The sequence below is a fragment of the Drosophila willistoni genome, assembly GCF_018902025.1.
Source record: "Drosophila willistoni isolate 14030-0811.24 chromosome XR unlocalized genomic scaffold, UCI_dwil_1.1 Seg144, whole genome shotgun sequence".
Classification (NCBI taxonomy): Eukaryota; Metazoa; Arthropoda; class Insecta; order Diptera; family Drosophilidae; genus Drosophila; species Drosophila willistoni.
The window spans coordinates 6598616-6612062 of record NW_025814057.1 but is presented as its reverse complement, the minus strand read 5'-3'; the positions used below and the strand labels follow the sequence as shown (position 1 = coordinate 6612062).

Here is a 13447-nt window from a genome sequence, read left to right as displayed (position 1 = left end):
TAATGTATATTTATATATACATATATATATATACATATATCCGATTGTACATATATATATATATATATATATAAGTATATATATATAATGGATGCTTGGCTTTATCCGATCATTGAATTGTATTTTGGGGGCATTTTACAGGCGTTCCCGGGAGCATTTTGGATTCTTTCTTCTTTTCCTTTGTTTCGTTTTGTTTTAATACACAATTATTTTACAGACAAAAAAAAACTTGCTACAATTTACAATTAATTTCTCTTATTTCTTTCCCCCGCTTCCTTTATCCCTTTATCGCTACGAATTTACAAAAAAAAAAAAAAAAAAAGACAGAATAGTTCTCAAACACGAAAAGAAAGCCGACAAATATATAATTTTTTTGGAAAATAATTAAAAAACAATGAAAAAGTTACAGAAAAATTTGTATAAAACAATCAAAAACAAAGACAAAACACCTTAAAAAAAACTAGAAGAAATAAGGGAGTGGGGGGCGGAAGGTATGAGGATAATCTTATAAACTAACTGTACAATTTCTAAAAAAAAAAAAAAAAAAATCAATTGCTGGTGGTTGGTGTGAGGAAGGTGAGGGGAAGGAGAAGAATAAAGAGAAGTAGTTTCTATATATATACATATATGTATATATATATATAGGAAACAAATGACTTAAAGTGAAAGTGAAGAAAGCGAATAGAGTGTAAGAAAGAGATGGAGAATTTAAAGAGCAAGAGTGCATTTGAATAAAATGCGCGTGCGAGTGGGATAGCAAGTGTATGGAAATAAAAATTGGAAGTGTTTCTGTTTCTGTTGTTGTTGCTGTTGCTTGCTCTCTCTTTCGTCGTTTCCGTTCTGTCCTTCTTCTTCTTTTTGTTCTAATCGATCTTTCGTTTAAGATTATCATCTAACCTCACAGTCTTTTTTCAATGGAAGTAAACTGCCCCCGCCCGAGCCGGTGCTGGCTCCACCGCCGCTGCCATTATTATTATTATTATTACTGTTATTGTTATTATTATTATTATTACTACTATTATTATTATTATTGCTGTTGCTGCTGTTGTTGTTGTTGTTATTGCTCTGACAGGAATTACTGGACGCCGAACCTGAACCACTCGCCGATGGCAATGAATTTTGACTATTCTCATAGTTACCCACACTGACACTTAACGGCACCACAAGCGATGAATTTGGCGTCGATGGTGCAGCACCACCACCACCACCGCCAACTCCACCAACACCAACACCACCACCACCAACTCCACCGACACCCGGTCCACTCTCTGGCAATGATGTCGAATCATGGACATCGGCACTTTTACTCGAATCGATAACCAAACAAGGCGGCGATGGTGTTCCCGTATCCTTGCCCATACGACATGCCGGCGATGCATTCGCATTCTGGGAATGCGGCGTAAAGCTATTTAGCTGCGGTGAGGCGGGTATTAATGGCAATTCATTGGCCGGTGACATGGACACCACCATTGAGGCGGGTGTTTCTTCGGTCTTCTTTGCCCCAATCACATAGCCACCGCCCGATGAGACGCGTGCAATTTTCAAACGCAACGGTGCTGCCTCTATGGATGATTCCATGCTGCTGCTGGTGGTGCTGCTGGCGACGTTGGTGTTGCTGTTCCCACTGATATTCGTTGTTGTTGTTGTTGTGGTTGTTGTTGCTTCGGCTCGCCGTTTGCCAAAGCGTAATATCAACTTGGGCTTATCACCCGGCGATGCACTTGCCGTATTCTCAATTAATGTGGTTGTCATGGTGGTTGTGGTGGTGCTACAGCTGCTATTTAATATCACTTGCTGTTGCTGCTGCTGCTGCTGCTGGTGCTTCTGGCGTTTCTTTTCCTTCTTATCCTTTTTCGGTTTCGAGGATTTGGCCTTTTTGGTGGGCGGCGGCAGAGGCATCATTATTTCCATATCGGTGGCGATTCCACCCGAATCCCGCTTACTATTCGCATGATCCAGTTCACCTTTGTCGAAATCTTGCATAACCTTCTTGCGATAGTTCATCGAATCGCGTTTGATCTCCTCGAGAGTTGGTGTGCTACCATAATTGCTGGTCAATCGTTTCTTGGGCGGACAAGCACGTCTGGTCATCTCGTATCTATAGCTATGACTCTCACTAGTGCCGCCCATGGTATTGCCGAGACCACTGCCAATGATATGTTCCGGTATGCTACGAATTTTGATTTTCAACTTCGGTGCCGATTGACCATGCCCACCATTGTCATCCTCACTGCTCTGCTCCAGGGTCTTGCTGCGTCCGCGACGTTTGCCCGCACTGGAAGCGGCTCCCGTTTTGCCATTGCCATTGCCGCCGCTGCCATCGCCATTGCTGCCCGAACTGCATGCACTGCGGCGACGACCATCGCCGTTGCCACCACTGGAGCCACCACCATTGTTGCCGCCACCAATCGAAGGATTCAATATATCACTGATGCCAATCAATTGATCCTCAACGCTGGTGTCTTGCGAACGCAATTCCCGATTGCTTGGATTCTTTTTGAATCGCTTTGTGCGCTCCTGTTCCACTTCGATATCCTGATGTCCCGACTTGTCGATCGTCTGTCCAAGGCTATCAGAAGTGCCGCCAAGCATGCCGCAAGAGCTATCATCATTGAGATTATCCTTCTGCACCACATACAGGCTGAGGAGTTCCTTTTTGCGCATACGTCGCGAATTGCCGCTGACAACAGACGACGAGGAGGCCACTGTGGTGGCCACCGATGTCGACATGGTCGACTGGGCATTCAGATTCGTCGACTGGCCAATAAGTGAGGCCTGCTGTAGATGATGATGATGATGGGTGATACTGCCGCTGCTGCTGTTGTGCGTTATGGTGGTAACCAGTCCAGCTGGATCTTTGATTTTCACCTTCAGTTTGGTTGCCGTCAAGCTTGTGGTGTCCGAATCAATGGACACCTCTTCGGATGTTGCCTCCAAGGAGGCCTCCACAAGGGAAGCCTCGACCAAACTGGGCGCCATTTGATTCGCTTCGGTGGAATGCAAATGCAGACTACTAACCAATGGAACTGTGGCCGTTGTGGCCATTGAAGGCGTGGATACTACGCCGCCTCCTACTCCGCCTACTCCGCCACCAATGCCGCCGCTACTACCAGCACCACTTGATGATGGTGTGGCGGCCATAGATGCTGCCGATGCTGCCGCCGGTGAGGTAGTGCTGGTTCCTGTTGCCCTCAGGGCCGATTGGAATTGTCGTTCATCCTCTTCATCGAATTCACTCAGCGTCTGATCCGCGGTACCAGAATCAAAGGCACCCAATAGATTATTTTGATATGCCTCTTGTGAGGCAGTGCTATGCGGTGCTTCAAAGTCCAGATTGTAGGTTCTCATGTCAACGGGGCCAGGTAAAACAGGATGAAGCAAAGGATTCGGAGTCGTTGTTGTTGTTGTTCCACTTCCTCCGCCTCCACCTCCTCCTCCTCCGGCTGCAGTTGATGGCGTTTGCTGCGTCGGCTTCGGATGTTGCTGCTGCTGCGGCTGTTGTTGTTGTTGTTGCTGCTGCTGCTGTCCACGCGGCGTTCTCAATTCAAAGCTACGGCGACGATTTCTCAATGATTGCAGATTCTCCACTCCCGGTCCAGTGAGCTCATCGAGCTCAAACTCATATGGAGTGCCCACCAGATTGTTGACAATATGCGTATTGCTACCATAATCGGCCATGGGTGATGGTAATGGCAATGCCATGCCACTATTCGCACTTCCGCCACGTCCACGACCTCGTCCTCGGCCTCGTCCACGTCCGCTGCCTGTTGCACCTGCCGCACCCGATCCACTGCCCCGTGGAGCCCGTTGGCGTGGTTTCCCTTGCAATGTATGGGTCAATGGATCGTATTTGGAGGCAGCTGCCACTGCTGGTGCTGCTGCTGCAGCAGGTGGCGGTGGAACTGGCGGCACGGCAGCAGCTACTACCGAAACTGGTGTTGCGGTTGCCGCTTGCCTTGGGGATTTGCCCTGTGGCGATTTACCTGGCAATTGTGGACTCCTATGCGGTTGCTGTTGCTTCTGTTTCGATGATCCGGAGTTGCCTCTCTTGCCCACTGGTGAATCTTTAGTGGCTATGGGCACTGGCACCGGAACAGGCGGCGTTGGGGCCGGCATCATGGTCGTTGTGGGAGCAACAATCGGATATGGCGGCAATTGATTATCAACAAATTGATGATTCGGTGTTGTGGTCACATTGACTGGCGGTGGTATCGGGACTGGGACTGTTGCTGGCACTGGCATTATGCTGCCATAACCAGTTCCCGAGTTATAGCCACCATTGCCATAGAGATTTGTTGTGGCTTCGGCTGGCGGCATCATGGCAGCCATACTTGAATAGATTCCACCATTGTATTGCCCACTATTCGGTGTCCTCTGGTTATGCGTGGGTGTCGTCTGGGCAGTAGTTGGAGCCGCAGCGGTATTATTATACATGGCTGCCATCGAATCGATGCCATTGACTAGTGGAGCATGATTATAGGCTGGATGAGCATTACCCGTTGATGGGGGACCACTAGGTGGACCAGCAACTGTGCCAGCACCTCCTGTTGGTGGTGTGGCTGTTGCACCACCTGATGCACCACTCCCAGCAGCAGCTGCAGCCGCAGCAGCAGCCGCAGCGGCGGCGGCGGCGGCAGCATAGCTATTGAAAAAGCTTTTGCAACCGGCCTCCAATTGGGCTGCAGCTGCTGCTGCTGCTGCTGCTCCTGTGGGCAGTACTGGAGCTGAAGCTGGTGGCTGATCATTCGATTCGGATACGGAACTGGGTGAGCTGCTTCTTCTGGCGGCTATTAAATCATTCTCATTCCATCGCTGCATGGTGCCAAATGGTGACTGCATTCGTGTATTCTCATCGTAGTCACTCAATTTGCTATTATTTACAGGCTGGCCACCACTAGCTGAACCACCGGCACCGCCTGCACCGCCGACTCCACCACCGCCACCACTGGCATAGGCAACGAGATTATTTTTCACTGCTGCCGCTGCCAAATCCACAAAATCTGGTGCACCGCCTCCACCGTTGGTCGAGGAGAGGGGCGTGTTTTTGTGTTGTTGATGTGGTGACTTTTGATCCAAAAAGCAACTGGATAAGCCACCACTAGCACCTCCGCCTTGTGATGGTTGATTGGTTTGATAGTTGACTTGATATTGGCCACTGCTGCCGCCGCCTCCTAGATTATTGGGCGTGGCATTGGGGGTATTGGTTAAACTGTTTGCATAGCTGCCACTATTTGCTGTCATTGGTGAATCTTTAATGGTCAAACTGGCCACCGAATTGGGTGCGGAATGTGACGAATTGCCACCGAAGAGGCAACTCTGTTGTTGTTGTTGCTGCTGCTGTTGCTGCTGTTGTTGTTGCTGCAGCTGCTGTTGCTCCTTTTGTGCATGAATAATATCCTCAGGATCGGCAGCATTATGAAATGGAAAGACCGAAGGAATCGCTGGCGTCGGTGGCAATAGATCAACCGGCGGTGGTTCCTCCTGTGCCTTACGCTTCGTTTTACGCAATTTCTCTAGCAGATTACGAGTTGCTTGAATGCTATCCTCTTCGGATATTTGTTTCACACCCTCCACCAGCTGTGACCCAAGTAATACCAATTGTCCAGGATTTGGTGGATTCAGTACGCTGGTTAGATTCGATGGATAATTATTGGCATATTTGCTATCTTCCATTTCCAATATGGTATCCACAATGGGTTCCAAAACACACGGGGGTGCTGGCGGCAATTGTGCGGCTGCTGGAGTTGTATTTGCCACAGGATTCATTGGTGAGGAAACCACAACAGATGCTGGCATTGAGGTGTTTCTTTGCATTTGCTGTGGATGATGCTCGCCTAGACCATGATGACGTGGATGCGCGAGTTGCGAATGCTGCTGCTGCTGCTGCTGTTGTTGTTGTTGTTGTTGTAGTTGATGCTGCTGTTGCTGCTGCTGTTGATCTCCTCCAGAATTGGCCGAATTTGAATCCAATTCAATAATCTCTGGTGGCTCTGACGGTATCACTTGTACAGCTGGAGATGAAGTCGATGCTGAATATTTACTAGCATTACTTGCCAGTAAATCATTTTTACGCTGCTCGGCAAGCTCACGGGCCATTTCCATTTCATTGAGCAAATGCTGCGTGTGATGAGTATGCTCCTCCTCCTCATCATCGTCATGACTACGTGGATGACTACGTCGGCGGCGACGTCTGCGTGGCCGCCAACGTCCACGGTCACCGGCACTGCCATCGGATAGATCATCGTCATCATTCGATGTCGGTGTCGGTGTGGGTGAGGCGGGTAACGGTGCGGCCGGTGGTCGCTCATCATCGATAATGATGTCAGCCAGCTTGCTGGCATTCCCAGAGAGTTGAGTATGAGTGGGCGCAGTGGTTAACTCTTCATCAATATCCATGGGCACTTCACCAGACTCAATGGAAGAGGCTTGATCTACATCGGGCTGTGGATCAGAGGGAGATTCCACATCTCTCGTTCGATGAGATGAACGAGTTGTAGATAGAGGTAGAGTTGTCGTCGATGTTTCCGACGCCGGCGTCGTCGTCGTCGGCGGCGGTGTTTGTTCTCTCTCCTTGGCCAACAACAAGAATTCCTTGCGATTCTCTTTATCCTTTGGCCTGTCCTCTTCTAGCAGTGCTGCTGTCGCTAGAATGGGAGCAGGTGCCGCTGGTGTCACTGGCCGGGCATTGAATTCCTGTTGCTTGCGATCCAACAATTTGTCCAATGCACTTATCGATCTGCCTCCACTTGCAGCCTTTCTTTGACTAATCTCCATTTCCAGATTAGCTGGAACTGCTGCTGATGCCGCCTTTTTGGGTGACTCATCGGCACGAGATTTACGACGATTGCTAGATGATTTCTCTGGCGAGGATTTGGTCGGTGTGGCCGTTGTATTCGCTGTCACTGCCACTGGTGATGGTGGTCGTGATTTGGAATTGCGTAAGGAACGTTTGTTTGGTGTTACCGCAGTCGCAGCCTGTGATTGCTGTTGCTCATCCATGGAGGATTTACGTCTTTGACTCTCACCCTTATGGGATGTTCTCTTTGGCGATTTACTTGTATGGGTTGTGGTGGAATTCTGACGTGTTCGCGGCATTCCAGCTGCTCCTGCTGCTGTTGCAACTGCTGTTGGTGGTTGTATGGGAGTAGAAGATGCACCTAATGCTGGTGGCTTGTCTAGCGATTTGCGTGGTGAACGCTTTGGCACTATGGAGGAGGATGATGAGGTGGCGGTTGTAGCTGAGGCTGAGGCAGTCTCTTTAGTTGGTGAATGTTTGGTATCATTATCGCTAGATTCGCTATCGGAATCATCGGAGCCACTGCCACTGCTGGAACTTGAGCCAGAGCCCGAACTTGATCCGGAACTAGAACTATCACTATCACCACCAGAGCTAGAGCTAGAGAGATTGGGTGGAGCCACACGGCGCTTAACAGGAGAACGTTGCTGCTGCTGCTGCTGCAACAATTGTTGCTGCTGTTGCTGCTGCTGCTGCTGATGCTGGTGCGACAATTCTTCATCACCTTTGGAACGTCTTCGATTCGCTGATGTTGACGTCGTCTCCTTATGCGATGAAGTTCTTCTCGATGGTTTAAGTGGTGAGGTGTTAGTTACCTGATCTCTTTCTTTATCAGCTGTTGTCTGCTCCTTTTCGGCAGAGAGTAGAGATGTCTCTTGGATGGGTTTACTGCTCTTTAATTGCTCGGCTGCCTTTTTGGCTGCCTGTCTTTGGGGTACATAGGACACAGCGAAATTCGACTTGGGTGCAGCCGCAGACAACGATGATGATGATGACGATTTGACATCCGCAGTTGATGCCAGAGATGCAGGTGTAGTTGATTTCTCTTTATCCGTCGTCGCCGTCGCCGTAGTTGTCGTTGGCGGCGGTGGTTCTCTTGGCACCTTTGGCGGCCGTCCACGTTTACCTCGCTCGGCTGTTGTTGTGCCCGCTGGTGTGGATTTCTGTTGCTGCTGTTGTTGTTGTTGCTGCTGCTGCTGCTGCTGCTGATGTTGATGGTGATCCTTGGGTGGCCTACCTCTCTCACCGCCAGTAGAACCATCCGATTTGAGTTTACTTTTACTACCCATTCCGGTGGCAGGACTATCGGGTTCGCGTAATCTTTCATTTGGATCGGGTTGATTAAGTGCATTGCTGGCGAGATTCGTGGAACGCATATTCTCGGAGGCTTTTTTGGCTGCCTGTCGTTGAGGAACCACAAGTAAATCGGCTGGAAACGGCAGTTGTTGTTTGGCATTTGTATTCGTTTTCGTTTTCGCTGTCAATTCTTTCGAGGATTTTCTAGATGCTTGGCCGGTTGTCGTCGATGATGCAGACGCAGGGACAGGTGCTGGAGCGGGTGGTGGTGGTAGTGGTAGTGGTGGCGGTGGTGGTGCTAGTAATGTTGGTGCATTTGGTGTTGTTCCCGGCACAAATTCTTTCATAGCCGCCTTAGTTCGTATCGTTTGTTGATTCTGTGAATCACTTATATTACTCTCCATTGTTATCCTTTCGTTGCGTCCTTGACTGGAGGATGTGGTGCGACTTGAACTGGAACTGGAATTGCCGCCACTACTGCTACTGCTATCCGAATCGGAATAGATTTGTTGGCCCAATTTCCGACTTGCTGCTGTCGTTGCTGTTGTTGTTGCCGTATTGATTCCCATTCCGCCTGCCGAATTGATGGCATTTGTTGTGGAACGATGATGCGCGGACAAGTTATTGCCACTGGCAGCGGTTCTTTCCGTTGTCTTTAGGGGCATTAACTCTTCGCTTTCATCACTAGAGAGACTGGCACCAGCAGCATCTTTGTCCATTTGTGCTAATCCCCTCGCCGGCGTTGTTGTTGCTGTTGTCGCTGTTGTTGTTGTTCCTGTCGCTGTCGCCGCTGTCGAAGAGGATAATTTTCTTCTTCCCGTTGACGACGATGCAGTTGCTCCTCCCCCACCTCCTCCTGATTTTGACTTAGTTGGCTGGCTTTTGTTAGGTACTGATTTGTGTTGCTGTTGTTGGCGTTTTGTTGTTGTTGTTGTTGCTGTTGTTCCCCTTTGCTGATGCTTCTCATCTTTCTTTTTCCTTCTCTCAGGCTCATCATCTTCGTCCTCATCATCGCTGGAACTGCTGCTAGCGGCGCTACTACTGCTACTGTTTGGATTGGTGGTAACTGGAGCCGTTTTAGTTGTACTCTTAGACGCCTCATTTTGCAATTGCCGTTGACGTTGCTGGCGTTGTTGACGTTGCTTTTGCCGTTGCTCCATGGTTCGACTATAACTTTGTTTACCAACAGCTCCTCCTCCTCCTCCTCCTCCACCGGCGGTTGAGGTGGCTTCCATTGTATTTGTTGTTGCTTTTCTTCTTCTTCTGCTGCATGAGGAACTACCGCCGGGACTTTCACTGCCTGAATCACTGTTTGAGGAAGCGCTATTTGAGGATGAGCTAGAGCCATGCGGCGAGCTGGAATCACCCGATGATGAACTGCCGCTTGACGTATGGGAGGACGCACTGCTATGGCGACCACCAGTTGTCCGTTGTGGCGGCTGCTGCTGCTGTTGTTGTTGTTGATGTGGCTGAATTTTATTCGCCTGTTGTTGTTGCTGCTGTTGTTGTTGTTGGGACGACGTCGCCGCCGTTGCCGTACCGCTCTTTGAGGCACGCCTCCCGGAATTATTTTGCTTACTAGAAGGCGTTTTAATGGCTGAGGTGATTGATGATGATGAAGCGCCGGCGGTAGCCTTCACGTGATGGCTAACTGGCTTCTCAGGTGAAGATGTACGTGAGGAGGAATTTATTGCACCATTATTGAGTTTCTTAGTTGGAGAAGTGGCAGCTGATCCACCTTTGCCAGCTGCTGCTGCTGCCTGTTGCTGCTGCTTACGCTTGGTGGGCGATTGTGAGGCAGATCCCCGTCGACCTGCCGGTCTGCCCGGTTTATTGCCGCTACCAGTAGAACTCTGCTTCACCATTTTACCCATAAGCTGCTCGAGTATATATTCCAAATTGCGATACTGTGCCGGCACAGTTGGTCGTCCCTCCGCTCCACTCAGAGCCGATGAGCTGTAGAAGGGATCATATAATGTGGGACCATCATTGGCATAGATAACAGCCTCTAAATCCAATGGCGGTTTGTTAGTCTCTGACTTTTCTAGTTTATCAGCGGCACCGGCAGAGGATTTATCCGATTTTGCCGATGATGATGTCGCCGCCGCAGCAGATACAATACGCTGCTCATCGAGTACACCAAGCTGCTTATAGAAGACCTGCTCTCGCAGCTTAAACAATGAACGTGATAGTTTCTCTCTTCTGCTAACCATATAGCATAGATTTCGTACACGTTCCAAATCCTGCCGCAAATGAACAACCAATTTATGATTCTCCAAATCCTGTTGCTCTTGTTTGCGTGCCAACATTTCCACATCCTCGGATTTGGGTGGTATTAGCTCACGATTATGGCGGGATTTACGTTTCAGTTTCCAATAATTATAGATGGCTATAATGGCATCATCGTCAACATCGAATAAATGGCAACTGATGTCATTGACGTTGACATGTTTATCGAATTCGGCTTCGACCTCCTACAAAAAAAACAAAAGCAAAAAAATAAGAATAAATAACAAAATATATATAGAAAATAAAAATGTATATTTAAGGAGATTAAGAAGATTTTAGTGCTTGTGTTTTTTGCTGCTCCTTTAATCCTTTTGCTAATACTTCTATACTTGCTTTTACTTCTTAATCAACTAGTTCTAGTTCTAATCTCTTTCAAATCTTTGGTGAAACTTTATTCCAAATCTCAGAGTTGCTTCTAAAGCTTTTCCAATTTTATATCTTTAATTTCCTTTCATAACCTGACGAAGCTCAAGTTTCTAAACCGCCAAAAATGTTCTTTCATATATAGCGTTGCTCTTCTAATCTATCACCCTATCTCTCTCACACGTATAAGAATAGAATAACAACATGCTAATAAGAACATTTTTGTTTGTTTAGAAAACAATTAATAATATATAAAAAATGCAATTTCTGTAATGCATCAATGAATGAATGACGAATCATATCCGCAAATATTATATATAAAACAAACTGAATACAAGTGGGAAAAATTCCACAATAAAGAATATGAGGTGACTTAACTTGGAAATCTTAGTTGCACGAATTTTCTTATTGGAATCTATATAATTTACAGTTAATAATTCTCATATTTCCACTCACCTGTAACCTTTGGGCACGAGCCTGATTCCTTTCCTCGGAGGTCATGGAATCATTTTTACGATGTGCTTTACGTCTTCGTTGCTCTTCGCCACTTAAGCCGCCAATGCCAGCCAATCCATGACTGCTGCCATCATCCTGTCCATGATGACCCAAGCCTAATTTTGCTCCCACTCCAGTGCCATATTTATTTGCTCTACTTGTGGTTGATGAACTGCCAGCACCAACACCACTAGTTCCGACTCCTGCACCAGCACCAGCACCAGCTCCCGCACCCGCACCCGCACTACCGCCACTGCCCTCCTTTTTGCCTTTGCTCATGCTATGCTTTTGGCAATAGGAACGCAATTTAACACCATCCTCGGCATTGCCCTCCTCGATAATGGCTCGCATTTCCAGGCCATGCTGGAATGCACAGGTTACATGGTATGCTGTCTTGCATGGCTTAACCGAGCATTGTATACAACTGCCAACACGTTTGCGGCAAAGGACACAGATGAGAGACCAACGTGATTGCGGAATGCTTGAGATTTTTGTTATCGGCTCCATGCGATCCACACAACCGATGCTAACTTCGGGTATCCATAATGCACATGAGACATGGGCCCAATGTTTGCCAGATTTGTTGGATTTCATGGCGCCACCCTTGTTGGGGCATAAAACGCAATCCGGTTTAATGCCCATCGAACAAGTGCGACATAGCCATTGGCCTAAAGGAACACACAATTGGAGTTCGAATTTAAAATGAATTTAAATTAAAAACTCTCTTGTCAATCTTACCTGATGGAATTGCTGTAATGCCGTAACAAGCCTGATGCACACAGATATTGCAATTATCACAGAATACCATTTCATTGGCCTCCTCGGAATCGGGTGAACGGCAAACATCGCATATGACATTCTCATCAAATTCAATGCCCAGACCCTCTTCCTGTTTAAGTATGACCTGAATTTGCTCCCAGCAACGTACCTAAAAGCAATATATAAATGCTATATAATGCTATAAGCAATATAAAAAAATACTCACCTCCAATTCCTCTATAACCCTTTCAAATTGCGTCTCATTAATGGGAAATGCTCCACATTGGGCACGATCGGCATTATATAGACGCAACCAGGCCTCATCAATGGGATCAATATCATAGGCACATGTGTTCTCCGCCAAGGCAGCCACATTCGTCAGACAATGCAGATCCGGCGAATAGTGCTCGTCTTTGGTAATGCGCAGGAAGCGATTTTTTGGACTACAAAAAGAAAAAGATGCAATTTGAATGCATTAGATTTGAATTAAAGTTATTGGTGTTGTTTTTAGCCAGCTTACAGCTTAAAGTCATGCGCTGGCGATACAATTGGTTCAGGCAGCACATAAACGCAGGGTTCGGGCAAAGAATCTGGATTGACTGGAACCTGTACACCCTTCTCCCATTCCTGTTTCCATTGATCCGTAACAATTAAATACTCATAATGGGCCAATGGCTCTGAATCGGGCAATTTCATAGCGCTAATGAGATCCTTGCTGTTAAAACAAAATACAAAAAATGGAAAAATATAAATATATTGAAATGTAGAGAGAGAGATAGAGATTGGGTGGAATCTTACCGATACAGTTCAGCTGGAGCTTCAGTCGAACTACGATTATATATGCTCGACATTTTAATATCGGCCACAGAACGTGCTTGCCATGAGCTTGTAGTGCTCGAGCTAGTGGTGGCTCCTTTAGCTGTTGCCGATCCAGTTCCACCGCTGCCTGCTCCCCCTGCTCCACCTCCAGCTCCTTGTGATTTAGTTTTGCTTGAGGATTTTGCCAATTTTGTGGATTTACTTTTGCTGGGAGGATGATTTGCAGCAGCATCTGACGTCTGATCTTGATTATCGTGGCTAACACTTGTTGGCTCTTTGTTGCTTGTTGTTGCTGCTGCTGCTGCATGTGTTGTCGTCGTTGTTGTTGTTGCTGATGCGGTTGCGGTTGTATTTGTTGTTGCCCCATTGGGCGGTCGTCCTTTACGTCGCTTTGTGGGCGGTGGTTGTGGCTCAACATCCTTACGCTTTTGCTCTTGAGGCGGTGGTGGCGGTGGCAATGGCACCTGCTGCTGCGATATATGCAGCGATGGCGCCTGGGGCGGATGATGCGTTGGCGTTGGCTGAGTACCGCGTTTACCTCTTTGTGACATTTTTCATTGGCTTTGTGTGTGTTTGTTGTTGTTGTTGGATTGGTTGTGTATATGGTGTGTGTGTGGTTGTGTTGTGTGT

At 47.6% G+C, this 13447-nt stretch overlaps 1 protein-coding gene across 1 annotated transcript; it reads right to left on the bottom strand.

Moving 5' to 3' along the window:
* Positions 1-458: 458 nt before the first annotated feature.
* Positions 459-13431, bottom strand: LOC6639430 (PHD finger protein rhinoceros). Its single transcript, XM_023181663.2, has 7 exons — positions 12797-13431; positions 12519-12713; positions 12225-12441; positions 11978-12167; positions 11201-11907; positions 1070-10566; positions 459-991 (listed from the first exon to the last, which is right to left on the bottom strand). Exons 1-7 carry the CDS (start codon positions 13366-13368, stop codon positions 889-891), a joined length of 11481 nt encoding a protein of 3826 aa, XP_023037431.1. The 5' UTR covers positions 13369-13431; the 3' UTR covers positions 459-888.
* Between the last annotated feature and the right edge of the window lie 16 nt (positions 13432-13447).

Excerpts from the sequence above, each read along its gene's own strand:
- LOC6639430 (XM_023181663.2), bottom strand. The coding sequence starts at position 13,368 with ATGTCACAAAGAGGTAAACGCGGTACTCAGCCAACGCCAACGCATCAT. Across the intron at positions 12,714-12,796 it reads GCTCCAGCTGAACTGTATCG|CAAGGATCTCATTAGCGCTA; the intron begins GTAAGATTCCAC and ends TTGTTTTAACAG. Across the intron at positions 992-1,069 it reads TCGGCGTCCAGTAATTCCTG|TAACAGTAATAATAATAATA; the intron begins TCAGAGCAATAA and ends TAATAATAACAA.